The sequence below is a fragment of the Felis catus genome, chromosome D1 (genome assembly GCF_018350175.1).
Source record: "Felis catus isolate Fca126 chromosome D1, F.catus_Fca126_mat1.0, whole genome shotgun sequence".
NCBI lineage: Eukaryota > Metazoa > Chordata > Mammalia > Carnivora > Felidae > Felis > Felis catus.
The window spans coordinates 16256409-16282117 of NC_058377.1; the positions used below are offsets into that span (position 1 = coordinate 16256409).

At 55.4% G+C, this 25709-nt stretch overlaps 2 protein-coding genes across 20 annotated transcripts in view; one reads left to right on the forward strand and one right to left on the reverse strand.

Moving 5' to 3' along the window:
* The window catches only part of PHLDB1 (pleckstrin homology like domain family B member 1), a 45991-nt gene extending 34052 nt beyond the window's left edge, over nucleotides 1–11939 (forward strand). For 14 of the 19 annotated variants that reach the window (XM_019811367.3, XM_019811364.3, XM_045038382.1 and 11 more), the window contains 11 exons: nucleotides 319–459; nucleotides 628–730; nucleotides 1179–1223; nucleotides 1780–2074; nucleotides 2155–2245; nucleotides 3839–3985; nucleotides 5452–5568; nucleotides 5828–5930; nucleotides 9613–9698; nucleotides 9821–9853; nucleotides 10575–11939. In XM_019811367.3, coding sequence (XP_019666926.3) covers nucleotides 319–459; nucleotides 628–730; nucleotides 1179–1223; nucleotides 1780–2074; nucleotides 2155–2245; nucleotides 3839–3985; nucleotides 5452–5568; nucleotides 5828–5930; nucleotides 9613–9698; nucleotides 9821–9853; nucleotides 10575–10715 — 1302 coding nt within the window. In that variant the 3' untranslated portion in view covers nucleotides 10716–11939. The remainder of the gene's footprint in view (nucleotides 1–318; nucleotides 460–627; nucleotides 731–1178; nucleotides 1224–1779; nucleotides 2075–2154; nucleotides 2246–3838; nucleotides 3986–5451; nucleotides 5569–5827; nucleotides 5931–9612; nucleotides 9699–9820; nucleotides 9854–10574) is intronic. The other 5 variants (XM_045038379.1, XM_023239169.2, XM_023239170.2 and 2 more) reach the window with 3 other exon arrangements.
* Nucleotides 8872–25611, reverse strand: TREH (trehalase). The gene is given in 19 exon segments (XM_045039068.1): nucleotides 8872–9566; nucleotides 10230–10493; nucleotides 12132–12288; nucleotides 12404–12428; nucleotides 12559–12588; nucleotides 12832–12944; nucleotides 13316–13427; nucleotides 13694–13911; nucleotides 14422–14726; nucleotides 14941–15063; nucleotides 15172–15199; nucleotides 15202–15291; nucleotides 15376–15464; nucleotides 15620–15720; nucleotides 17248–17335; nucleotides 17421–17565; nucleotides 17685–17785; nucleotides 24714–24765; nucleotides 25572–25611. Coding segments are annotated over 17 exon segments (1809 nt in total). The 3' UTR covers nucleotides 8872–9566; nucleotides 10230–10493; nucleotides 12132–12139.
* Nucleotides 25612–25709: the final 98 nt, after the last annotated feature.

Genomic DNA, 25709 nt, shown 5'->3' on the forward strand with positions numbered 1-25709 from the left:
TACGGCTCTGCCCGGCCCATGTTAGCGCCTCGCATGGGTCGATTTACGAGATCTTTTCTGAGACCTGGGGTGGGACCGGGGATTGGCCGAGGGAGGAACTGCCCGGAAAGGAGGCTTGGCAGCCTCCAGTAACGCCTCTCCGTTGGTCTGGCCCGAGAAGCTCAATGCTGTTGTCAGTTAGAAGCGGCCTCAGAGGCCCGGTGCCAGGGCGGTGTCTTGGATCACAGCCAGCCTAGGTGACAGGGGTGGGGTGGGGGGGGGTGGGGGTGGTGGCCGGGGAGGAGCAAGAGTTGACCCGGCTCTATCTCTTCCCTCCAGGTTTACCGCTCCAAGATGGATGGTGAGGCCACCAGCCCCCTGCCCCGGACCCGCAGCGGCCCTCTCCCCTCTTCCTCTGGCTCTTCTTCCTCCTCCTCCCAGCTCAGCGTGGCTACCCTGGGCCGTAGCCCCTCCCCAAAGGTCTGAGGCCAGCGGGTGGGCTGAGTGTATGGCAAGGTGGTGGTAGGGGGATGGAGACTGCCACACGGGGAGGGGGCGGAGCCGCCCCAGGGGAGCCTCGGTGGGGGGAGGGGTCTTCTGAGCCCCGGGTCCCCATGCTCCACTTCCCCCCCCCCCACCCCGCCGCAGAGTGTCCTCCTTGCCCAGAATGGCACGAGCAGCCTTCCTCGCAACCTGGCGGCCACGCTGCAGGACATTGAGACCAAGCGCCAGCTGGCCCTGCAGCAGAAGGGTGAGTGGCCGCAGTGCCCACCCACCCGCTCTCCTGGGGGGCCTGGATATCTGCCACCACCCCCCTCCCTCCGTGCCTCACGTTTTGCGGGATGTTTTTGCTTTACTTGAGTTCCAGGTGAGGGCAGAAAGCATTTAGGTTCGATACTGAAAGGAGAGCTTCCTGGATATTTGTCCAGAGACTCGGGGTTGGGGGCTGTGCGGTCTTCCCAGAGAGCACAGCAAACAAGGAAGATGTTTGTTGATCAGAGTCGGGATGGACGTTGCCCTGTCTGGAGGCAGAGGGTGGACGTGATGACCTCCGGAAATGGTTCCCTAAGATACTGGCTCTGGGGACCCTGGAGTCCTTGTTGCCTGTGTGCATTTTGGTTGTTTTGAAAGTCCATGTCTGTGCCTCTCTCTCGTCTCGTCCCCTCTGTGTCTCTCTGCCCGGGGCCCCCCCACACCAGGCGAGTCGCTTCCTGCCGAGCCCCCCCCAACCGACGACCCAGCAGGTAGAGCGTTGGTCACTGAGGGCATTGCTTTGGTCAGGCAGCCCCGCCTGGGCGTCCGCATGATGTATTCTGCGCGGGTCCTCGCTGCCCCCAGGCAGGCTCCCCGGCTGACCCGGGGCCGACCTGGGGCCGGGTGTCTGGCTGGCCTCACGCCTCCCGCTGAGCTGTCTCCTGCCTTGTCGTCTCCCCCTCTGTCCCGCTCTCTGTGGCTCTTGCTTCTGCATCACGGCTGGCTTTGCATGGACGCCCTGCTCACGCCCTTCCCTCTCCCCCTTCCCCAGCGGGCAGGGCAGTGCATGAGTCCTGCCCCGCTCTGGGCCGGGGCGGAGGGGGGGCGGCGGGTGCTCAGGAAGCAGGAGGAGCGCTGAAGCCGGACCGCACGGCCGCGGCCAGCTGTGCAGGCGACAGAGACCCTGGCAGGGCAGCCGGACGTGGAGCTGCGGGGGCTGAGGGGTGGGCCCGGTGCTGACCTCTCCCCGCTCGCCCCTTCCCTCTGTCTGTGGTTCTGCCGGCGGCCCCCACGGGGCCCACCGTGACTCCCCCGTCCCTCCCGCAGGGCAGCAGGTGATCGAGGAGCAGCGGCGGCGCCTGGCCGAGCTGAAGCAGAAGGCTGCGGCCGAGGCGCAGTGCCAGTGGGATGCCCTGCACGGGGCGGCCCCCTTCCCGCCCGGCCCCTCGGGCTTCCCCCCGCTCATGCACCACTCCATCCTGCACCACCTGCCGGCCGGCCGAGAGCGCGGGGAGGACGGCGAGCACGCCTACGACACCCTGAGCCTGGAGAGCTCCGACAGCATGGAGACCAGCATCTCCACGGGCGGCACCTCGGCCTGCTCCCCGGACACCGTGTCCAGGTACCCGCCCGAGGGGGCCGGCCCCGCCCCCGCCAGCCGCCTCCCGGCCCCTTGATGCCCCCACTCTCGCCCTCCCCCAGCGTGAGCGGCCTGGACGTGGGGAAGATCGAGGAGATGGAGAAGATGCTGAAAGAAGCTCACGCGGAGAAGAGCCGCCTCATGGAGTCGAGGGTGAGGCAGGCCTGGGCTGGCGGGCCCGCGGCTGCCCGGGGCCTGTGTCCTGCCCCCAAGCGCTCCCCCCCCCCTTTTTTTTTTTAAAGTTTTTATTTTCGAGAGACAGAGACAGAGCGCAAGCAGGGGAGGGGCAGAGAGAGAGGGAGACACAATCCGAAACAGGCTCCAGGCTCTGAGCGATTAGCACAGCGCCCGACGTGGGTCTCGAACTCACGGGCCGCGAGATCATGACCTGAGCCCAAGTCGGACGCTCAACCGACTGAGCCACCCAGGCGCCCCGAGACCTCCCCTTGAGGAAGAGTGTTTTAGAAGTCGTGTTCGTCAGATGGAGGAGGCCTGGCGACATGGCTCTTAGGATGAGAGGAGGCAGCACAGGGACCCTCGTCCAGCCAGGAATTTCCCTTTCGGCAACGTGCAGCCTTTGCGTGTTTGCTTCTGTGGGTGTTTTGGCCGCCACGAGAGTTCTGATTTGCATCTGCACGAGTGGCGGGTCCTTCCCCTTGGGGACGGTGAAGAAAGGCGGGAACGGGGGCCCAGCATGGGGGGGGGGGGGTAGGGCCGGAAGAGAAGGCAGGCGTCCAGGCCAGAGCAGAGGTTGGCAGAGGGAAGTGGGCCCGAGGTCAGGATCCTGGTTTGTCCCCAGGGCCCAGCCAGGCTGAGGAGTCGGTGCCTGGGGAGGAGGGCGAGTGAAGGGCCTGTTCTGTCTCCACTCTTGGGGTGCTCTTCGTGTCTCAGGATGAGAGTGGGGTGCAGGGGGCAGGGGTCAGCAGCTAGACCAGCCAGAAAGGACGGCCTCTCAGCCTTCCATCCGCGGGGGCCAGATTTACAGGCAGCTCTTGGCAAACGGAGAGCAAGGAGACCCTGCTAAATTCTGACCTGGGAAGAAACGGCAAGCAGGAGCCAATGGCACGGAAGTTGTTTGTGTTGATGAGGACATGGGGCATCTCTGACACGCTTTGTGTTTGATGACTTGTTTTAATGGCTTTTAAAATCTTCTAATAATGGCTTCTGTACGTGCCCTTTTTTTCTCCGTAAAATTTGAAGTTCAACTACAAATGTTTGTAATTTGACTTCAAAGGGCCTCAGGGACTAGGGAAGGATTACTGAATGTATTCAGTATCACAAAAACCCAGTTGCTTAGATTGTCGGTGTCTTAGGGATTGAAGTAAAAATTGTGAGAGCCACGTTTACTTATTTAGTCAGTGCTTCCTTCAAGCTGGAATCAGTGATGGGCATTTACATACACGACCTCATTACTTTTCACTATAATCCCCGAAGGTGGGCACTCTTGGCCCCATTTTACAGGCGAGGCGGCTGAGGCTTAGGGGGTTTAAATGATTTTGTCAGGGTCACAGAGCTCAGACCGGTGACAGAGCCAGGATTTGAAGCCAGCCTGGTCTCAGTTTAAAGCATTTGCCCCTTACGAGCAAGGTGCTTGGAGAAAGTGGGTTTTGGGGCTGATGCCTCCTCGTGCCAGCCTGCTCTCTGAGGTGGGCGCCTCCTGCAGCTCTGCCCCAGCCTGAGGAGGGGCACCTGGAGAAGGGGAGGGAGAAGGCAGCCGTGGGCACTGACTGCTGGCTTTGGGGGCAGGAGCGGGAGTTGGAGCTCCGGAGGCAGGCCCTGGAGGAGGAGCGGAGGCGGCGGGAGCAGGTGGAACGGAGGCTGCAGAGCGAGAGCGCCAGGAGGCAGCAGCTGGTGGAGAAGGAGGTCAAGATGCGGGAGAAACAGTTCTCCCAGGTAAGTGGGTGCTGGGGTGTGCTGGGCGGGGCTGTGGAGGGGTGGGGGTACCCTGGGGTGTGAAAACTACTCTCCTCCAGAAAAGGTTGTGTTGGCTCAGCACCAGGCAGAATTCTACTTGGGACTCATTCGGCCCCAAGGACCGGACACCTGGGTGTGCGTGTGTCTTGTGGCTGTCCTGGTCCTCACTCCACCAGACTCGAAGCTCCGCCCCCCCGGCCCCCTCCCCACCCCCACCCCACCCCCGTGGGCAGATGATGTCACTCTGACTCTTGGTTTACATCTCCAAGAGAGACTTGTACTCGTTTCTCCGTGGCCCCTCCGTGGCTGTTGCCTTATGCAGAAGATTTGAGCAGAAGAGTTGAAGGTAGAAGAAGTTAGGTTGTGTGGGGAGGTCTGCCTGTGTCTCTGGTCCCAAATCCTGGCCCCCCCTGTGAGAGCCCATGGGACTCACACAGGCTGTTCCTTCCCACTGGGTCTTCTAGTCCCCCAACACCCCTGCGTGTCTGGTCCTGTGGGATTTACCCCGACAGGGACCAGTGACCACAGCTCCCTGGTCCTGGGAAGCAACAGCATAAACTCTAGGGGGCAGGCCACCTGGATTGGGCTTGGGAATTAAGAAACGATCGGGGGGGGTGCCTGGGTGGCTCAGTCAATTAAGCGTCTGACTTTGGCTCAGGTCATGATCTCACGATTTGTGAGTTCGAGTCCTGCATGGGGCTCACTGCTGTCAGCACAGAGCCTGCTAGGGATCCTCTGTCCCCCCTCTCTCTTCCCCTTTCCTGCTCACACATGCTCTCTCGTTCTCTCTCTGAAATAAACACTGGGGCGCCTGGGGGGCTCAGTCGGTTAAGTGTCTGACTTCAGCTCAGGTCATGATCTCATGGTTCACGAGTTCGAGCCCCGTGTTGGGCTCTGTGCTGACAGCTCAGAGCCTGGAGCCTGCTTCAGATTCTGTGTCTCCCTCTCTCTCTGCTCCTCCCCCACCCACACTCTCTGTTTCTCAAAAATAAATAAACATTTAAAAATTAAAAAAAAAATACTGATAAGGAAACTGAGGTCCAGAGAGGGCATGTGATCCAAACAAGGTCCAATAGGAGGTCAGAGGCCGGATTTCCTACTGGGCTTTGCTTTCCAGAGCATGTTCACATCTGGCCTCTTGCCTTATTTCGTTCAGCCCAGGAAGGAGATGAGGGGCAGGGACAAGACAGGAAAGGTTGTATCTTGGTCCTGGGTGGGGAAACTGAGGCACGGAGCCACTCAACAGTTGCCCAGGCCTAGGTTGCGGCAGTGCGGGCCTGCTAGGTCTCTGCTTTTGCCACAAGCCCTGTGAAACCAGAGTGACTTCCCTGGGGGTGGGAGGGAGGGTTGGCATTGGTGGGGGTTCAGGACTGAAGCCAAGAGACCTTGACAAGGGAACAGTGGGGGAAGAGAGAGACTCTGCTGAGCCTGCCTTCTGCTCCCAGGCACGACCCCTGACTCGCTACCTGCCAATCCGGAAGGAGGACTTTGATCTGAAGACCCACATTGAGTCGTCGGGCCACGGCGTCGATACCTGCCTGCACGTGGTGCTCAGCAGCAAGGTACGAGGCATGCGGGGCCCCAGGGTGCTGGGGGGAGGACCCCCCGCTCTGGGCATTTCCCGGGCCCTTGGATAGTGGCCCTAGTTCCTGCCCTAACACCAGAGGTCTCTGTCCCGGGATCTGGTGTGCTGGCTTAAAGAGATGTTGGGGACAGCCCCCCAAAATACAGGCAGAGGGGATGGCCTTTCTGTTGCTGCTCGGGGAAGGAAGGTTTAGGGACTGCGCATTCGGGTCCCTCCTCACTCCCGCTTCTCACCAGGTCTGCCGCGGCTACTTGGTCAAGATGGGGGGCAAGATTAAGTCGTGGAAGAAGCGCTGGTTTGTCTTCGACCGGCTCAAGCGCACCCTTTCCTATTATGTGGGTAAGTTCCTGTGAGACTGTCTCAGAGCCTGGACGCTTCCGGAAGGAGGCCAGGCTTACAAGCCGGGGGCCAGGGGCTTGAGCTGAGCACTTGTCCCCTCCCTGACAGCGTCCAGAGCACGGTCCACCTTCGTGTATTTGGCAACACAACCGAGCGCATCCTAAGTTCCGGGCACTGTCCTGGTCCTTGCTGACAAGCAGGGTGGCCACAACTCTGCCCCTCGGAGCTTGCTGTCAGGGAGGCAGATACTGAACGGAGTAAAGCGGTGCACAATGGGAATGCTGCAGGGGACCCCAGACGCTGTGCGTGTGTGCAGTCCTGTGGATTCCTGGAGGGCTCACAGGCGCCTCCTCCCACGGCTTCCTCCGCCCGGCCTCCGGCTCGGTTGCCGGTCCCTAGAATCCCCTCCCTCTCTCTGGACAGTTCCCACTTCGAGCGCAGGATGCCGTGTCGCACGCTGGTCAGCAGAGGCCAGGGCATGCCGCGGGGACAGCCAGTCCCGAGACCCCAGTGGCTCAGAACCACAAAGGTCGTTCTTACCCGATACGCATCCGTGTACGTGGCGCGTCGGTGGGGGCTCTGCGGCCCTCTGCGTCACCGCCCCCTTTGTTGGAGAGCATGCATTTTTAGAGCACTGCTGGCCACCGTGGTGGAAGGTAAAGAGAAGCTTAACTGCGCCTTGCACTGGCATTAAATGCCCCAGCTGGGGTCTGTCCGCAAGTCATTAGCGGGGCTGCTCGGCCAGTCCAGCCACCCCGCCCCCAGCCAGGAAGAGCAATCCTGCTCGGAGCCTGAAAGGTCAGGGCTTAAATGTCTGGTGCCAGGGACATCCAGGCCTGGAGTGCCTGCATCCCCTCTAACCTGCTCCCTGAGTTCCACCCCCTCCAAGAAGCCTTCCCTGATTGCCTGGGGCCCTGGGTGTGCGGGCAGAGGCACACGTGTCAGGGAAGGGACTTCGTGGGGATTTGAGAGAAACCGGCCCCGGGGAGAAGAGCTCCATTTTAGGCCTGTTGAGGTTGAAGTGCCCCTGGGACATCTAGGTTGAGGAGAAAGGTCAGGGTTGGAGTTGAATCGATTGGAGTAATAGTGATAGCAGGTCATACTCACCGAGCACTCGCCTGAGCCGGCTGCCGTGCTAAGCATTCTGCGTGCCTCGTCTCGTCTACTTTTCGTCATAGTCTTGTGAGGGAAGCACTGTTTCATACCCATCTTACAGATGAGGAACATGGGCTCCAAGAGGTTAAGTAAGTAAATTCCCTAGGGTCTCACAGCTGCTAAGAAGCAGAGCTAAGCCTGAGCGTGGGCAGCTGGACCTCAGAGGGAGATGAAAGTCCATGCCCTGGGGAAGGAGGAAGCAGAGGGACGGGCAAAGGGACGAGGGGCAGGAAGCCACATGCCAGGTGCTGGGCTGGCCCTTGGCCTCTGTGACCTTCCTTAATGTCTGTGGAACGAAGGTAGACGACTTTCAGATGAGAGGTGGAAACAGGGAGGGAAGCCAGCCCAAGGAGCAGACGTTTGCATCCAGGGAGCGTCGTGTCGCCGGGGCCGAGGGATGCTACAGAAAGGCCGAGAATAATGTGGGCTCAGAGGCCCTTCCACTCAGAGACCGGAGCTGTGTACAGGGGTGGGAGCCACTGCACACGAGGAGGAAACGTGGGTGGTTAGGAAACAGAGGCAGGAGCTGTTAGTATTTCCAGTGAAGGGAGAGGTGCTGCTGGAGGGGTGGCCGGGCCTGGGGGCCAGGGTGGGGCTGCGTCCCTGTCCCAAGAGGAAGCGTCGGGTGGAGCTGGGCCCAGCAGCCCAGGGGCGTAACGATCGCAGCTGCCACATGTTGTGTCCCAGTCGCTGTGCTGAACCCTCCGAACGTGTTCTCTCACTTAGTGCTCATGACCGCTTACAACGCGTAGATGCTCTCTCGGTGTCCCCAGCCGTGCTGTCAAGGTCACATAGCTAATGAACGCCTGTATGCCTGTGCTTTCCTCCCCACTGGATTGTAGATTCCTAAGAGAAGGATCTGTGATTGCTGGTGATCCCAGCGCCTAGGGCTCCTTTAGCACTGAGCACCTGCTGTGTGCTAGGCACATAGCTGTTGGTGTTGGAGGAGGTAGACCTACGGACGGGTAAAGAAGGGCTCAGATTTAGCATGGTAAGTTCTGTAGAGGAACATCCATGCTGTGGGAACACAGGAGAGTGCAGCCAGACACCACAGAGGTGACACTCGCAATAGGTCTGGAAGACCATTTAGGAATTTGCCAAGGGAATGGGCTGGAGACCGTTCCAGTGTATGCAGAGCATACTCTTAAGGGACTGGTCAGCAGCTCCACCTGGCCAGATAGAACGCGTTGGTGCAGGGGAAGGATGTGAGATAAGACCAGAGGGGCGTGTTGGCACCGGCCTCTAAGTACCCTTTGCCAAGCCAAGATGGCGGCAGGTTCCCGGGGAGGGAACTGGCTGGGAGGCTCGCGGGTTGAGGCAGCAGGATTAGGTTTGCTTTAGGAAGATGGCTCCCTTGTCCTTAGGGGAGAGGAGTTGAAGGGGCAGAGGATGGGGCTGGGGCACATCGAGGAGGCTACAGCAGTGCTCCCGGATGGAGGACTCAGGCCGGAAATGACACAGGGGTGGGGGAAGGGTGCAGAGCAAGGTGCAGGCCATCGGCTGTCACTGAGTTTAGTGACTGTGTGACCTTTCGGTTGTGGTGCCCGAGCAGTTTGCCACAAGACAAGATGGCCCAGGCCCTGGGCTTTCCCTTGGCAGTTCCCCTCCCTCCCCACTGGAACGGTCCCCTCTGCTGTTAGCTTGCCCACCTTCTTCCTGTCACCCCTGCCTCTAGGTGCTACGCGTCTTTCTGTTTTTTAATATTAGAGGCAAATAGGCCAGTGCATTCATAGAGTTCTGATATCAAAACGCCCGAAAAGCTTTAGATTGGGACTTATGCCTCTGCTTACTCCAGATAACTGTTTTTATTATAAATCTCTTGTGTATCCTTGTAGAGTTTTAGAACAAAAGCAAATGCAAACATAGACTGTTACTCGTTTTCTTACACAAAAGGGGGCATACAATGCAGTCCTTGTTTTACTGCTAACGTATCAGATCTGTGTGAGATAGATCTACATCTGATACATTTTAAGTTAAGCTGTATTTCTGAAACCATATAGCAGAGATTTCTGAATCATTTAAGAGCGGTGTAGTATCCCCTCACGTGCTAAACTATAATTTATTAACCAATCTCTACTCGGGGACACTTGCGTTGTTTGCAGTATTTCATGACTACCAATACTGTTGGGGTGAATACGCTTGTAAATTTGTTACTTGTAAAATAAATGTCCGTACGTGCAATCATCGGCTCGAAGGGCAAACACCTAATCCTGGTAGGACTTACCTGTCACTTATTGGACCACCTCCCCTGTTTCTCCAGAGCCCCACCTAAGGGGTGCTGTTTATTTTTGGCATGTTTTTGCCATTCTGGTAGGTGAGAAGTGGTATCTCAGTGGAGTTCTAATTTGCGTTCTCTAATTCTGAGCAAGGCTGAGCACTGACCAGATCTTCGGGGCTCCATGTTGGCCTCTGTTCTGGAGTCCCGGGAATCACCCCATTTCTCAGACTGGGGGCAGGGGTGCTCCTTCAGCAGCACGTCACCTGAGGGACGACAGGCCCCCTCAGCCCGGCCTTATTTCCTTTGCAGACAAGCATGAGACGAAGCTGAAGGGGGTCATCTACTTCCAGGCCATCGAGGAGGTCTACTATGACCACCTGCGCAGTGCGGCCAAGGTGAGGGCGGGCCCCGCGGCGTTGTGGGACGACGGCCTCCAGCCTGCGTCCTCCAGAGACTTGGACCCATGGCTTGGTCTCTTTGTAAACTTTCTCTTCCTCTCTCCCTCTCCCCTTCCCAGAAGAGGTTTTTCAGCTTCACTGTGGTGACTGAGGTACCCCTCCCCCACCTACGTGTAACCAAAACTACTCCACATTAATGCCCCCTGTCCCCTACTTGTCCCTGACCCTTTACTCTCCCCTCCGCCCCCCTTCCCCAGGCCTGAGGGAGGAGCAGCGGGGGGCGGCTTGCGGCCCCCTCTCTTGAGATGACAGCAGGCTGTGTCCCTGTGGGGGGAGGGGTGGGCACCACAGAAAGGATGGCTAAAGGGAGGAAGGGGTTCTCCGGGAGGGTTCTGGCTGGGGGGACTGATAGAGGGGATGTGTCCGAGGCCTGGGCTGTCTGCCTTCTTGTAATCAGCCTCCCTCCCCCCAAGCCTCGGGTGCCCACCTCAGCCCTGACCTCCCCTCCTCTGCGGCCCAGCATCCTACCTGCAGCTTTTTCCATCGGCCCCTCTTGTGCTGAGAGGAGACTCTGGTCCTCACGGGAAGGGCCCTTTGTGTCCGATTCCTGTGACACTTTTGTGCCCCCGGGCTCGCTGAGGAACAGTGCCCCCACGAGGCAGGGTACGGCCCTGCCAGGGCCCAAGGATGGTCCGGGTGTGAGGAGGGGACCGTCTCCAGCGGGGGCCCGCTGGACTGATGGGCACTAGGTTTGGGGCCTGTTTCAGACTCCATCTTGAGCTCTAGGGTGTCCTGGAGACGGGGAGGGGAAAGGGCAGATGGGGGGGTCAGAGGTGAGAGCCCTGGCTTAGACCTTCTTCTCTCCCTGAGCAGAGCCCGAACCCAGCCCTCACCTTCTGTGTGAAGACCCATGACCGGCTCTACTACATGGTGGCCCCATCTGCAGAGGCCATGCGCATCTGGATGGATGTCATCGTGACCGGAGCTGAGGGCTACACTCAATTCATGAACTGACCGGTGTGGACCTCCTGGACCCTCGGGCCAGCCCACCTGCTGCTCCGCCCTGGAGACAGAGGTGCACACCGGGCCACACAGGAGTGCCCCCCCAGAGGCCCGGAAGGGCGGAGCGTGCCTGGGGCTGTTGTAGGTGACTTTGTACTGTTCTACGGTGTAAGGAGCTCATCCTGTGAATTTCTGGGCTCAGGCCCCCTGAAGAACAAGCCAGCAGATGAAAAGTGGGGAGGCTCCCGGGAGCCCAGAATCTGCAGTAACCTTGGAGGGCCCGGCCCCAGGCCTGAGGAGCCGTCACAAGAGGGGGCCTCAAGCTCTGACCTGGCACCTGCACTCCCCAGCCTGTGTTCTCTTTTGCAAAAGGACAAATTATGGTACCAGAATCTGCCAAAGATCCCTTCTTGCCTCAGCCCCCTTTGCCGGGGGCCTTGGGGGCTGAGGAGAACCACATCAAGAGTGGGGTAACAGCTCAGGCGGTGTACTTCTCCAACCCCGCTCTACCCTGTACTCCCCTGTCTTTGTTCAAGGGCCAGAGACCTCCAGTGCCATCCTTGAGGTCCTAACCTCATCCCCTTTTTGCAGACCCCCAACCACGATCTCCACAGTGACTGCTTCATCGCCATGGTCATACACTCGTTGCCGTGGCTCCGCCCATGCTGCAGCCATGGGCCCATCCGAGGGTACAAGGGTACGTACTGCGACCTCTCCAGCCCAGGACCATGTGCATCTCATGCCGGGGGAAGGGACCAAGCACCCTCTCCCTGCCCCCTATGTCTCCAGGCCCTGGTGCATAGCCGGCCGCCCCCTAGTCCAGACCTCTCCCTTGCACTCGTGCCTTGCTTAGAGCCAGAAGGGACGAAGCTTGGACATCCAGAGACTGGAGGAAGGAAGCAGATGGGAGAGGCAGCTAGACTGGGTTCTACAGAACTGGCTGGGTTTCTAACAGGGATGGAGGGCAGCTCAGACACCCGCTGGGGGAAACCTGAGCAGGAGCCGAGGGGGAGGACCCTGGGGGCTGGCTGCCCTCCCTTCCGCCTCAGAAGGATGACAGAAATGGAGAGCAGAGGACCAGGCCCCCCGCTGTCTGGCCTCAGCCCTTCACGCCTTAACACTAAGCCCACAACCCTGCTCCTCTGCCCAACACTGGGCCATGGTTGCCCGGCCTGGGCTGGGCGATTTTCAGTATTTGTAAGCATCTCAACAGAACAATAAAGCATTTGGAGTATGTGTTTGGGAAGCCAGGTTGTATGGGATATGGGGCTAGGTGTTCCCCGCAAAATAGGATTTCCTCCTTACTGGGGTTCCAGGAGGGAGAAGGGCACACAGCCCATGACTTCCAGGTCCCTATCCTGACCACTCCAAGGACTGGCTCGGGGTGGGGTATGGGGTCTCCAGAGGCAAGAAAAGGTGGGGACTCACGCAGACATTTAATGAGGCAGACGTGGCAGGAGGCTGAGCAGAAGGGCAGTTGTGAGGCACTGCGGCACCAGGAAAGCGGTCTGGGTCCCCGAGCTCAGTCGGTCGTCGTAGCGGTCCAGGAGCATCAGGACCACTCCACTGGTCCAGCCAAAGCCCTCTGGAGAGAGGAATGGCTAGTGGGGCAGGATCTCTGGGGAAGGCCCTCAAGCCCTATTTTAGGGGGTATGAGATCTCCACCCAGGGGCTCTAGAACTGCCTAACCCCAGGAGGACAAAGGAGCTCCAGGCAGCCTCCTCCCTGTGGACCCGCATCCACAGGAGGAAACAGGCCCAGACAGCGGAGGTCATGGCCAGTTGTGGGGACAGCAGAGCCCCGTAGTTCCTATGGGATGTGGGCCCACTCACCTGAACTTCATACTCCCCTCCACACCTGGCTGACCACCGTTGCTGATGTCATACTGGGAACAAAAGGACAGGCTCTAAGGTCAGGCACTACCCACCCCACCCCCGCGCCCCCTCACCTCAGCCCTCTAGGGAAAGCCAGAAACGGGAGCCCCTTTGGGAGAAGCTGCCCTGGCCTGCAGTGCCCAAGAATGGCCACTAGGTGTCACCACTGTCCCCGGGCTTTGCAAAGCCTGGCAATTCCCCCATCTCCCCATGGGGAGGAGGCCCAGGAGGGTCAGGGCTCAGGAGCAGCTCACCTTCTCATACATGGCTGACTTTCTGGAGTAGACCTCAAAGTTGGTTCGGATCCAATTCTGAGCCAGCTGGAAAGCCACTTCCTGGGAGTGAGGTGAAGGACACTTGGCCAGACCTAGACCCCACCCCGCTCCCCCAGGCAGGACCCTGAGCCACCTGAGTCCCCAACCCAGAGGGAGCATAGGCCTGAACCTTAACTCTCCTCAAGGAGGGAAAGAGGCCCGAGCCTCAAGACCTCCATCTTGAAACCACGTGAAAAGCCAACATGCTCTTTCCCCAGGGCCTGGGTTTGGAGAGAGAAAGGAGGGCTGGTTCCCTGGACAGGTGGGGGCAGACACAAATGTCTGCTGAGGGAGAAGCCATGAGAACAGAAGAGCCAGAGAAAGCCCTCACATCCTCTGTTCACGCCTCCCCAGTACCAGGGGGCTGACCCTCTAGATGCAAGGGGGGCAGGCCCTGGGATGTGCCCCACTGCTGCCTCCCTACCTCTGATGACCAGGTCCTGCAAGGGGGCCCAGGCATTGGGGAAGTCCCACTGCTGGCCTGTCTTCTGGAGAGAGGTCGGGATCCCGTACTGGTAGGTCAAGATCTGGCTGTCCTAGAAGGTTCCAGACATTTCTCGGACTGTGGGTGGGGACTGGATGAGGAGCCAAGGGGCCGGGCCCTCCTAAGGCCAGATGGTCCCCTTCCTGGACTTTCTCTTCTTGGCTCACTGCCGCCCCCTGGTGGCTCCGGCGGGACCTGCAGGCTCAGGCACAGGGGTGGAGCAGGAGGGAGTGGAGGTCACTAGCTCAGAGTCAGGGAGACAGCAGGTGGTTCTGCCCCCAGTATACCAGCCCGCCCTGCTGCCCCCGGCCCCCTCACCTCCAGATATTTCAGAGCCTTGTCCACGACTCCCGGGTCAGAGAAACAGCCAGACCAGAGAGGACTAAGGTTGGATGGGTAAAACTCGAGGTTTTTCCTTCTGTTCTCAAGGTCATAGTCAAACCAGGCACCGTTCTCCTCATTCCACAGAATGGCTTTCATGGCAGCCAAGAGCTGTTCCCGCATATTTCTGTATTTTGTGGCTTGGAGATCGTACCCTGGGGTGACACTGTCTTTAGACTGAGCAACCTGGGTCCCGTGCCTTCAAGAGATCTACTTTGGCCTCCTCCTGTTGTCCTTCCCAAGGGCTAGAAATCCTGAGCACCAAGGGGACATGCATACCTGGGGCCACATTTCAGGCCTCTAGGACCTGGAATTTCCTGAGCAGAAGGCCTTGTATAGCTCTCAGGACTTGCACTGGCCTGTTGCCAAGTCCCTCCTAGGAGGGCACTGGCCGTGTGTATTCCCCTAGCTCTGGCTGGACAAAGGGAATGGAGGGAGTTTGAATGTGTGGACTGAGGTGCCCTCAGGGAACCTATAACTCCCTCCTGGTGAGAAAGGGACCGTGAGTGGAGAGTGGGCTCCATTTGTACTCTTGCTCTAGCAGCACCAGGGGCGGGGTACGGACCCTTCACCCACAGTCCTACTTCCAGCTCCATGGCCAAGGCTGAGGCAGGACCAAGGCCGGCTGAGCACCGTTCTCCCTCTCCTCCTGCTGGCGAGCTCACCCGGTCTGGAGTAGAAGTCGCTCATCAGCTCCTCTGCCTGGCACAGGAAGGCATTGAGATCAACAGGCACGAGTTTGCTGGTCCGGATACTGCTCAGCAAGTTGGGGTTCGGGCCTTTGACGAGCCAACGCGAGGAGAAGTCCCAGCCAGACTCGGCCCCAGCCTTGAGCTCAGCCCACAGAGCTTCCTGGTCCCCTGTGATGACGAGGCAGCAGCAGACCGGGGACCGGGGCCTGACACACAACATCAGGGTCCCAGCCCCACCCAGATGCCTGACCTCCCCGTCTTTGCTGTAAGACTCGGGCCTGGAGGAGGAAAGCGAGCGTCCTGGCACCAGGAAGCTCCAAGCCCAAGCTGGAGGCTGAGCCATGTTGCCTCAGCTGCCCTTGGCTTGTCTTTCGACAGCCCTGCATTGTCCTGGGCTTTTAGTATCACCATCGGAGACGTGGGGCTAAGTCACTGGCCCTCAAACCAGAGTGAATGATGAGAGACTGAGAGGCTGACAGGGCAGCTCTTTACCTGGGTCCCCCATAAGGGACAGAATAGTGACTCAGGATGAAGCTCTTCCCCCCCGAGCTCACAGAGACGTTCCTGTGCTCAGTCCAGAAGTCCAATTCCAAAGCTAGGGTCTCGATGTTGTCCCTGGGGTGGAGCCAAATACCGCCTTAGCCCAGGCACGCCCCCTCAGTCCCGCCCAGGGAGGTCTCAGGGACGGGGGCCTACAGGGCAGCAGGGGGCCGGGGTGCCCACCTCAGGAAGGCGGTATCGTTGGTGTGAGCACGTAGGAGTGCATCATGAGAGTCAGCAGGGGGGACTGGCTCCGCTGCAGGGAGTACACGCGGGCCCCGTTGGGGACATGTCCATAGCTGCCGAGAAGGAGACCTGCTGAGGGGCATCTGCCCAGCGGCCAAGGCCAAGGCCAATCCAGCGCCAAGCCCATCCCCTCTTATAGTCGCACCAGGTCCAGGAAGTTCTGCAGCATGCCCTTCACGGTCTCGGGCATCTCAGAGAGGAGCAGCCCCTCCATCACCCAGTAGGAGTCCCTGGGGAAAGGGGCAGTTCAGGCACCCACCCTCCCGCCCCCACCCCGCCACCCCCTGCCCTGCACACCCAGGCCAGTCAGGGTGCCCTACCCTGCTCAGGACAGCCCGCCGGCCCCGGGCTCCCCCACTCCCGCCCTAAAGCCCCGGCCGCTCACCAGTAGTAGAATTCGACAAAGCGCCCACCAGACACAACGAAGGGGTGTTCTGAGTAGAGCAGAGAGAACTGCTCCGGGTGGCTGAGGACCTCTGGCTTCACCTGCAGTCAGGAGAGAGGGCACAGGGAGCCCAGGACCCCCACGGTGTGGAGTCCGGAACAGGCCGGGCGGTTGGGGGGGGGGGGGCCCTGGCAGCTGCGGCTTTGGAGCCAGGGAGCCAGAGCACGAGTTCTGGCTCTGCTGCTGGTCAGCCGGGTACGGCTGAGGTCAAGGCCTGAGCTGCGGGAGCCTGGTCTGCTCGGCCCCACGTGGGGGCCTCTGGAGTCCTGGCTAACCCAGCCCGGCCCTGGCAGGTGCTCACCAAACAATGGCCATTATCAGGACCGGCCAGGGGGACCACGTCCTCCACCCCCCTGGCCTCGTCTCTGGGGCCACCACCAAGCCAGGCCCAGAGACTCAGGGCCCGCATCCTCTGGCCCAGGCGTGGAGTGTGAAAATGAATGAAAGGAAACCTCATTCACAACCTCCGGGAGGCTGGCAGGTGAAGCCCTCCTGCCCTGACTCTTTGTCAAGTGCAGATCCCAACTAGCAAGTGGATGCTGCCTTCCTCTCCCAGCTGAAGGGGTAGGTTTCTTCCTCCCCAGCAACAGCCCAGCCAATGAGAGGCTGTCACAACTCAGCCAATGAAAAGCCACCGTACTCAGAACGCCCCAGTTTACCGCAAAGGGCTCGTTGTTCGCAGCAGCCTTCCCAATGCCCCCCTTCCTCCACAAGGCAGCGTTCCTGTTCTGCGTTCTGCTGACTTGCCCACGGTTTTCCTGTGCTTTACTCAGCCCAGATGGCCGTTCTCGGCTATTCCTAAACGAACCCCTTTTTGCTGGTGAAGTAACTGGCAGTGTTCTTTGTAAGGAGAAAGGAAACCCCAAACTGCTGTCCCAATGAGACAGGCGTACATGAACGTGGCCTCGGGAGAGCAACTGTAGGACCAGAGTAGAGATGGCTGCCTCCTTCAGGTACTTTCTCAGTTCATGGCCTCCTGGTTCTGTCCCAGTGAGTGTGGTTTCAGTGGGAGAGCGGTGGGCTGTCAGTTATTTTGAGGGGCGTCGTGGAACAGAGCTGGGTTTGCTCCTGTGGGGCTGGGTGGGGAAGGGTCCTGGAGCACCACTCTGTGCCAGCGGGTGCCAGGGCCCCGGGGGCCGGCTGGGAGGACAGATGCTGTGCAGCCTTGGGCAAACCTCTGCCCTCTCTGAGCCTCAGACAAAGGAGAGAAAGTACATAACAGACAGTGCTGACCACAGGCCACAATCAGCAGTGGCAAATATTCCTGAGCCGAGGCCTGGCCCGAGGAGATCAGGGAAGGGAGAGCCCAGTTGGGCAGCCTGGAGGTGACAGGACAGGCTGAATTTGCCTGGGGTGAGGATGGTGAGGAGGTGAGAAGTTAGAAGTAGATGTTCCCTTCTACCCCTCCAGGAATTCCTTCTAGAGAACTCTTTTCAAGGACCCAGTGGATAGGGTACAGACTTTTAGGAAATGTCTCCCTCTCTGTGCTCTACAGGCAAGGTGAGCCCCAAGCCCGCGAAACCGTCTCCCAGCTCGGTACCCCCTGCCAACACCCAGGGCAGTCACACCTTCTTTCCCAGTTTCTTCCAGAGCTGGTGCAGCTGCTCCCCCCAGATTCGCAGCTTGGGGTCCGAGATCTTCTGCAGGAACCGGGGGCTGGAAGAACACCAACCGAACCCTCAGGGCTCAGGGAGACAGCCCTCTCTGAAGGGCCCTCTCTTGTTTTCTGTCCAGGCTGTACCTGTCCTTCCAGTCCTTGGGGGTCCAGGGCTGCAGCTCCCGCCCCGCGGCCTGGAAGCGTTCCTGGATGAAGGCGCGAAGCAGTGGCGTGGGAATGCTGTGGTTGTGGCGGGCGGCCAGCTCCCGGAAGTGCTGCAGAACTCGGTCTGGGGTGCGGGTGGCCAGGAGGGATCAGCTGGCGCCCAGGAGCCCCTCCCTGCCCGGCCCTGCGTCCCACTATCTTTCGTACAGAAGGTTCAGAAGGTGGGGCCCCCAGTCGCCTTACCTGGGGTCGAGGACAGTGGCATGTCCACAAACTGCTTGTCGTCCTGGTAGAGCTTCGCCATCTGAACCTGGTGCAGGAGCTCCCTGTAGCAGTAAATCCGGCTGCCGGGAGTGTTGGGGAGGGGAGCAGGTCAGGCCACCCCCGGGAGGGGAGAGAAAAGGCTGGAGTGTGGGCATGTTCCCTGGACTGGACCAGGGCTGTGTGTGTACGCACCTATGCACGTGTGTGTGCATGTGTGGTAGGCGTGTGCGGGTGGTGGTGACAAACCAGGCTGAGAGAATGAGGACACTCTGCAGTACAGGATGTAAACAGGTACCCAAGCCCACACCGGGTGGTCATTTGGAACAGTGCGGAATACCCAGCGGGAACAAGGAGACTACCACTGTCATCAGTGACTCGACAGAATGGGCTGGATGGATTCTCTGTACAGCGGGGCCTGTGTGAAAGGGATCAAAAGGGCTTAAGGCCAAATCCCGTAAGTTACACCCAGTGGCAATTGCTGAGACCTTGGACCAGAAAACCTGCAGGTGTGGGGCAGGATGTATGCCCCTTGGAAGACAACTACGGGCCTGCTTTTGAGTGTTTGTGGAAATCAGCTCTCTGACTGAAGGATGGAAGACATTCCTAAGGCCTGAAGTAGCTCTAATGTCCTGTCAGAGAAACACTCTGATAAAGAAGGCAGTGCCCATGGGTGCCCTGGTGGCTCATGATTTTTTTTAAAGTTTGTTTATTTTGAGAGACAGAGTGAGATCACGACCTGACCCAAAATGAGGAGTCGGACGCTTAACCGATGAGCCACCCAGGCACCCTGTGACTTCACGATTTGTGAGTTCAAGCCCCACATGGGCTCTGTGTTGATAGCATAGAGTCTGCTTGGGATTCAATCTCTGCCTCTCTCTCTCTGCCCCTTCCTGGCTTACTCTCTCTCTAAATAAATAAATATTAAAAAAAAAAAAAGTGGCAGTGCCCCCAAAGGGCTCCTCAATACAATGGAAACGTTTTATGCAGGGATGTGCTATGTGGGGCTTCGTGGGCAAGTCACCTCCTTTCCCGCAGGACCATGGGAAGCACTGAGGAGCCACGGGGAGGTGCCCTGTGGACAGCTCTCTGTGACCAACAAAGAGCTGCTTGGTTACCGATGGCAGCTCCAAAGCAGACAGACAGTATCTTGTTTGGAAGGCCAATGCACTCCGACCAACTGATGGAAATCTTTGAAGCATGAAAGAACGAATCAGCTCAGTGGGCTGAACTGCATGCTGTTTCCCTTGCAGTGATGGAAGAAGTGAGTGCAAAAAGTCCCTAGGTTGGGGTTTTTACTGACTCACAGGCAGGGAAAAACTGGACTCATCGAGGGGATGCCCGTATGGGGCATAACCCTCGGGAAATCACTCTGGAAATTCAAGGGGCATGATAAAGTAGGCTTTACAGACCTGATTATAGAGGAATATGCTTAAAATACTACATCGGAACAGAAGATACTGTGCCAATTTGGTCGGCACACAGTCCCAACAATGGACCGAGAGATCATGTCAAATGGACACATCATGTGGCTTATCACCTTCGGAGTGGTGGCTCCGTACAGAATCGGAACAGGCCAATGAAACTTTTCTTGTTTAAAATGGGAAGAGGTGCCTGGGTTGCTCAGTCGGTTGGGCGACTGACTTCACTCAGGTCATGATCTCACAGATTTTGAGTTCAAGCCCCATGTCGGGCTCTGTGCGGATAGCTCAGATCCTGGAGCCTGCTTTGGATTCTGTGTCTCCCTCTCTCTCTGTCCCTCTCCCGCTCACGTTGTCTCTCTCCTTCAAAAATAAACATTAAAAACTTAAAAAAAATAATAAAACAGGGAGAAATCGGGGCACCTGGGTGGCTCAGTTGGATAAGCATCTGACTTTAGCTCAGGTCATGACTCACAGTTTATGAGTTTGAGCCCCACATCGGGATCTGTGCTGACAGCTCAGAGCCTGGAGCCTTCTTCGGTTTCTGTGTCTCCCTTTCCCTCTCATACTGTCTCTCTCAAAAATGACTAAAACATTAAAAATTAAAATGGAGAGAAATAAAAGCATGAGGGGCTGGCTTACATAGCTTCACAAGTGTGTGCTCACACTCAGCATGGGATGAGGGCCAGAGGAGGGTCCCCACTGGATATATTCCTCTGGTTTTCTGGGGGATGGGTGAGAGGTTGCTGGTGGGACTATACAGTTCTTTCCCACACCATCTCAACTTACCTTTTGCCTACACAGTGGACCAGATTGCCATGCGGTGCCAGAAGCATGAATGATCCCTGAGCAAGAAACTGTAGCTATCTTTTCAAATCTTTTTTTTTAAACGTTTATTTCTTTATTTTGAGCAGAGAGGAGAGGGACAGAGAGTGAGGGAGACAGAGAATTCCAAGCAGGCCCGAGTTGTCAGCACAAAGCCTGATGCAGGGCTTGAACTCACGGTTCGTGGTATCACGACCTGAGCTGAAATCAAGAGTTGGACGCTTAACCAACTGAGCCACCCAGGTGTCCATCTTTTCAAATCTTTATGTCAGAATTCCCAAGGGCCTGGTGGGGCGACTTGTGCCCATAGCTCATCTGGCTAACTGGGGGCTAACAATGAATGCAGCTATACTCTCTAGTGGTGGGAATAGCCACCCATTCTGGGCCTTGTAACTCTATCCTGAACAGATGGGAGGAAACTAGGGAAGGCACTAGCAAGACTGGTATTGCTGTTGGCAATCTGGATAAGTACAGTGGCCAAACCTAATGTCTCTTCAAAGGTTGAAAAGTTTAGTGAAAATTAATGACAAATGGAAAGAAGGTAAATGACAGCCAGGGACTTAATCAACACAGATACAAACAAGATGTCTGAACCAGAATTTAGAATCACAATAATAAGAGTACTAGCTGGGGTTGAAAAAAAGCATAGACTCCCTTTCTGTAGAGATAAAATAAGTAAAATCTAGTCAGGATGAAATTTAAAATGCTATAACTGAGATGCAATCTCAAATGGATGCCAGGGTGGCAAGGATGGATGAAGGAGGGCAGCAAATCAGTGACATAGAGGACAAACTTCTGGAGAACAATGAAGCAGAAAAAAAAAGAGGGAAACTAAGGCAAAAGAGTACGATATAAGACTTAGAGAACTCAGTGACTCATTAAAAAGGGATAACATCCGAATCACAGGAGTCCCAGAAGATGAGAGAGAAAAAGGGGCAGAAAGTTTATGTGAGCAAATCATAGTGGAAAACTTTCCTAACCTGGGGAAAGACACAGACATCAAAATCCAGGAAGCACAGAGAACTCCCATTAGATTCAACAAAAATCAACCATCAACAAGGCATATCATAGTCAAATTCACGAAATACTCAGGCAAGAAAAGAATCATGAAAGCAGCAAGGGAAGAAGGGTCCTTAACCTACAAGGGAAGACAGATCAGGTTTGCAGCAGACCTATGCACAGAAACTTGGCAGGCCAGAAAGGAGAGGCAGGATATATTCAACGTGCTGAATCAGAAAAACATGCAACCAAGAATTCTTTATCCAGCAAGGGTGTCATTCAAAATAGGAGGAGAGATAAAAAGTTTCCCCAGACAAAAACTAAAGAAGTTCATGACCACTAAACCAGCCCTGCACGAAACTTTAAGGGTGACTCTCTGAGGGGAGAAAAGACAAAGAAAAAAAAAAAGACCAAAAGCAACAAAGACTAGAAAGGACCAGAGAAGATCCACCAGAATCTCCAACTCTATAGGCAACATGATGGCAATAAATTCATATACTTCAGTACTCATTCTAAATGTCAATGGACTAAACACTTCAATCAAAAGGGTAATAAAATGGATAAGAAGACAACTGGAAAGATGGAGACATGGCAGATGAGGGCAGAGAGGTGAGTAAATGGATATTCAATAAAAATGGGAAATCTAGCATGACATTAGTGCCTAGAGAGAGCAAGAGGTTAACACTGTCCTTAGCACAGTTGTATCAGATGCCTGGGAGGGTGAGGCCATGAGTGTGCCATGACCACTCTGCCTTTGGAACCCGATGAAGTTGAATGGAAGCCTGCAGACATGACTGGAATCTCTCTGGGAGGCATTCTGGTTTTAGGATACGATAATGAGCTGGGCTTCTGATGACTGAAGGGAACTCTAGTGACGTGCTAACATCTTCTGACTTCAAGTTTTTAGATTACACTTACTACGAAGGATATCAGTTGGGGAGGAATTTCCCAGAACAACTCCCCACTGGGCCTTTAGACTGTGGTTTACAACTCTTGGCAGATTAATTGCTGTGTAACATAAACCTTGATAATCAAATACTTGGAAAGGCCCCTGATGTCAATGGACAAAACAGAGTAGCACGTGCAGTGTGCTATAAGCACAAATGCAGATCACCCTTGTTTTTGTGAACAGAAAGCTATTAAACAGGAGAGAATAAATGGGTTTCTTGTGGGATTAAAGCAGTAGGCATCATACAGTGTGTCTAAATTCCCCTGGGGAATAGCCCCATCAGGGATGAGAAAGGCTATGGGAGGCCTTATGGCATACTCAAAATAAATTGCATCTAGGCGTGACCACTTATCTAACCCACCGTATCTGAGCTGCACTCAGGCTTTTAGTATCTAATGGCAACAACATGCACGGTAGATTAAACAACTTTGGACCATGAGGCATAAAAGAGCTTTGGGGGATATAGGTCCCCCACTGTTGAACAAACTGAATTTGCTTTTAATGAGGAGAGGCAGAGGAGAAATACTTATTAACTAGAATAAGCAGATGAGAAGGAGTTCTCTCTTCCAGGAGGGAAGCGAAGGATGGGAGTCAGACCAGGTAGATGATGAGGCTTTAGTGAAATGGGTCAGGGCAACGCAACACATAATGCTGGATGATGCCAGGATCCAGCACTGGGAAAGGGCCTGTACCCTCACCCAACAGGGCCTCTGGACTATTTTAATGCTGATGGGACCCAATGTACACATGCACCAGTGGCCTTCCATTGTAGCTACTGAGGCTCAAGGGCCACGTCTCTGGGAATTTAGAGGCCTGACAACCTCGTTCTCTGGACACTCGATGCACTATGACTGCCCTTGCTCCAAGAATAGATCGGAAGAAGACATACCCTGTAGTACAACCATCAGGGATAGGAACTATTCTGAATACCACCCAGGTCCTCCCATAGGAAGGAGGCGGGTCCTGTCCTGAGATGCCTATGAACAGAGACAGGGTGACTGGCTTTGCCTCCAATGGACTTGGAACCCAGAAATAACAGATAATAATTTGTTATAATAAATAATAAAATCATGGCTATTTGTAATGATGCCTGTCCATAATAATATCTGGTATAAGGTTTGAGTCCAATGAGAAGGAACAGAGAATACCTCTGTAACTCTTCCAGATTTGTTCTGTAATGAAACCAAATTGTACTGTGACCGTACCAGGATATGGTATAATACTGGTATCATCGGTACGATTCAACCACCTTATGTAAATTAGCCACATGATCACACTGATACTGATGACCGAGTATGTTGGGACATTGAGTTAAAGCCTCCTCAGAATGCGAGACCAGTGGGAAATGCCTGGCCTGAGGAAGAACTGGATTGAGCTAATTTCTATGCTAAGTAGTTCTGCACAAGTTTACCTAAGATACAAATCGTGGCAGATCAAGGAAGGAAATGAGTAATCAAATCAGTACAAATATACAAAAACGTATGTAAAGGTGTTATAGGCTGGTTGTTAAAATAGTTGTTTCTTTCAGTCTGCCCCTAGTCTGCACTGACTCCTCCAAAGGTTAGGCACACTCATGCCGATATACTGCTATACCTGTTACATAATTGCTATACTAAACGCAGATGCTGGAGGATGCCTGGGTGGCTCAGTAGGTTAAGTGTCTGACTTTGGCTTAGGTCATGACCTTGTGGTTCACGGGTCAAGCCCCACATTGGGCTCTGTGCTGACAGCTCAGAGCCTGGAGCCTGCTTTGGATTCTGTCTCCCTCTCCTTCTGCCCCTCCTCACTCATGCTGTCTCAAAAATAATAAACATTAAAAAATATAAATAAATAAATGCAGCTGCCCAAATATGACAATTATGCTATAAGAAAGCCCAGGCCGAGGGGCAGAGGGGTGGTGGACAGATTTAACTTCTGATGCTGACCATCTCGAGTTAGTGCAGACTCTGGATGCTTAAGAGCAGAGTCTCTAATAAAACTGCCCTCGCTCAGTTCACTTTCACAAGACATATAGGGAGGGTCCTCAACATGGAGCTTCTGTGTCCTCTCCCTGTGGAATCAGGATTTATCACCCTCCTGGCGCTTCAGTGTGTTCACCAAATAGGATACTCCATTGAGCCTTGGTGTCCAGGGTTTTTATTAGGTTTCCACCACATGGGCATGATTGACTGAATCACTGGCCATGCGATTGAACTCAATCCCCGGCCACCTTCTCCTCCCCAGAGGTTGGGCTGATATCACATGACCCAAAGTTCCAACCCTCTAATCATATGGTCAGTCTTTCTGGCACAGTCTGCCCCCATCCTGAGACATCTCAGTATGACCATCTAAGGGCTCACCATGAGTCACCTCATTAATGTAAACTATCAGAGCCCACCCGAATGCCCAAGACTCTCCCATCACTTGGGAAATTCCAAGAGCTCAGAGGTTACATTGCAGGAAAATGGGTCGAAGGACTGCCACGTTCTTTGTTATACAGCAGACTACCCTCTGATCTTTGGCAAAGGGTCCGTTTTAGCAAAATATTCCTACCTGTTTGAGCATCTACATTTGGTGCAGCATTTATGTAATAGATAAGGCAATAGTATCAGCACGAATATACCTAACATTTAGAGCTAGGGTAGGGATAGGAGGCTTTTAACTCAACTTCCCAATACATTTGACCATCAAGATTAATATTATAATCTAACCAACAACGTTAGTGTCTCATCATATCGTACTATGGTAGATATAAGCTGAAAAGAAGGTCGAAGATGTTGGCATACTACTCAAGTCTCATATAGTCATGAATAATTAGTCTACTCCATCATATCTTACGGCCAAAATGTTTCCTGGCGAGGCCACTCAGGTTTGCAGGCTTCCGTTTGATCTTGTCAGGTTCCAGGGCAGGAGTGATTTCAGCAATATGTACATTCACCCTTTTTAAAAAAATTTTTTTAATTTTTAAAATGTTTATTTTTGAGAGACAGAGACAGAGCGTGAGCAGGGGAGGGGCAGAGAGAGAGGGAGACAGAATCCGAAGCAGGCTCCAGGCTCTGAGCTGTCAGCACAGAGCCCTGTGTGGGGCTCAAACCCCACGAACTGCGAGATCATGACCTGAGCCAAAGTCAGATGCCCAACCGACTGAGCCACCCAGGTGCCCCACATTCACCCTTTTGAACTGAGAACAGCATCACTTCTTGCTCTGAGCCTCTTTTAAAGTGTTAACGTAGGGGCGCCTGGGTGGCTCAGTCAGTTCAGTGCCCAACTTGATTTTGGCTTTGGCTCAGGTCATGATCTCGCGGTTCGTGAGTTCGAGTCCTGCATCGGGTTCTGTGCTGGCAGCGCAGAGCCTGCTAGGGATTCTGTCTCTCCCTCTCTCTCCCCCCACCCCCCACCCCGCCAAAAAGGGCTTTCTCTCTCTCAAAATAAATAAAAAAATTAAAGTGGTAATGTAATAGTGGATTTCCTTCATTGCATTATTATCAATCCACTCACTCATTTCTTTACCTGCGGCTACTGTTTCTCCTTCTCTCCATTTATATCCAAACTTTTCAACCTTTGGAAAGGACACTACGTTCAGCTGCTGTGCTGGGCCAGGTTGCAGGCAGCAACGTTAGTGCAGCAAGTGCCTCCCCGCAGTCCTCTCCCACGCACAGGTGCCGCACAGGTGCGCTTTGGCTGGGCCATTCCTACCCTGTTCCCGAATACAGCCGCATTCAGAGACGACCCCCATTTAGCCACATGGGAAGGCACAACACCCCCCATCAGGCCCTTAGAAATTAGGACATACCAGTTGAAGGGTATAGTTACATTTTCTTGCTTGGGAATCAT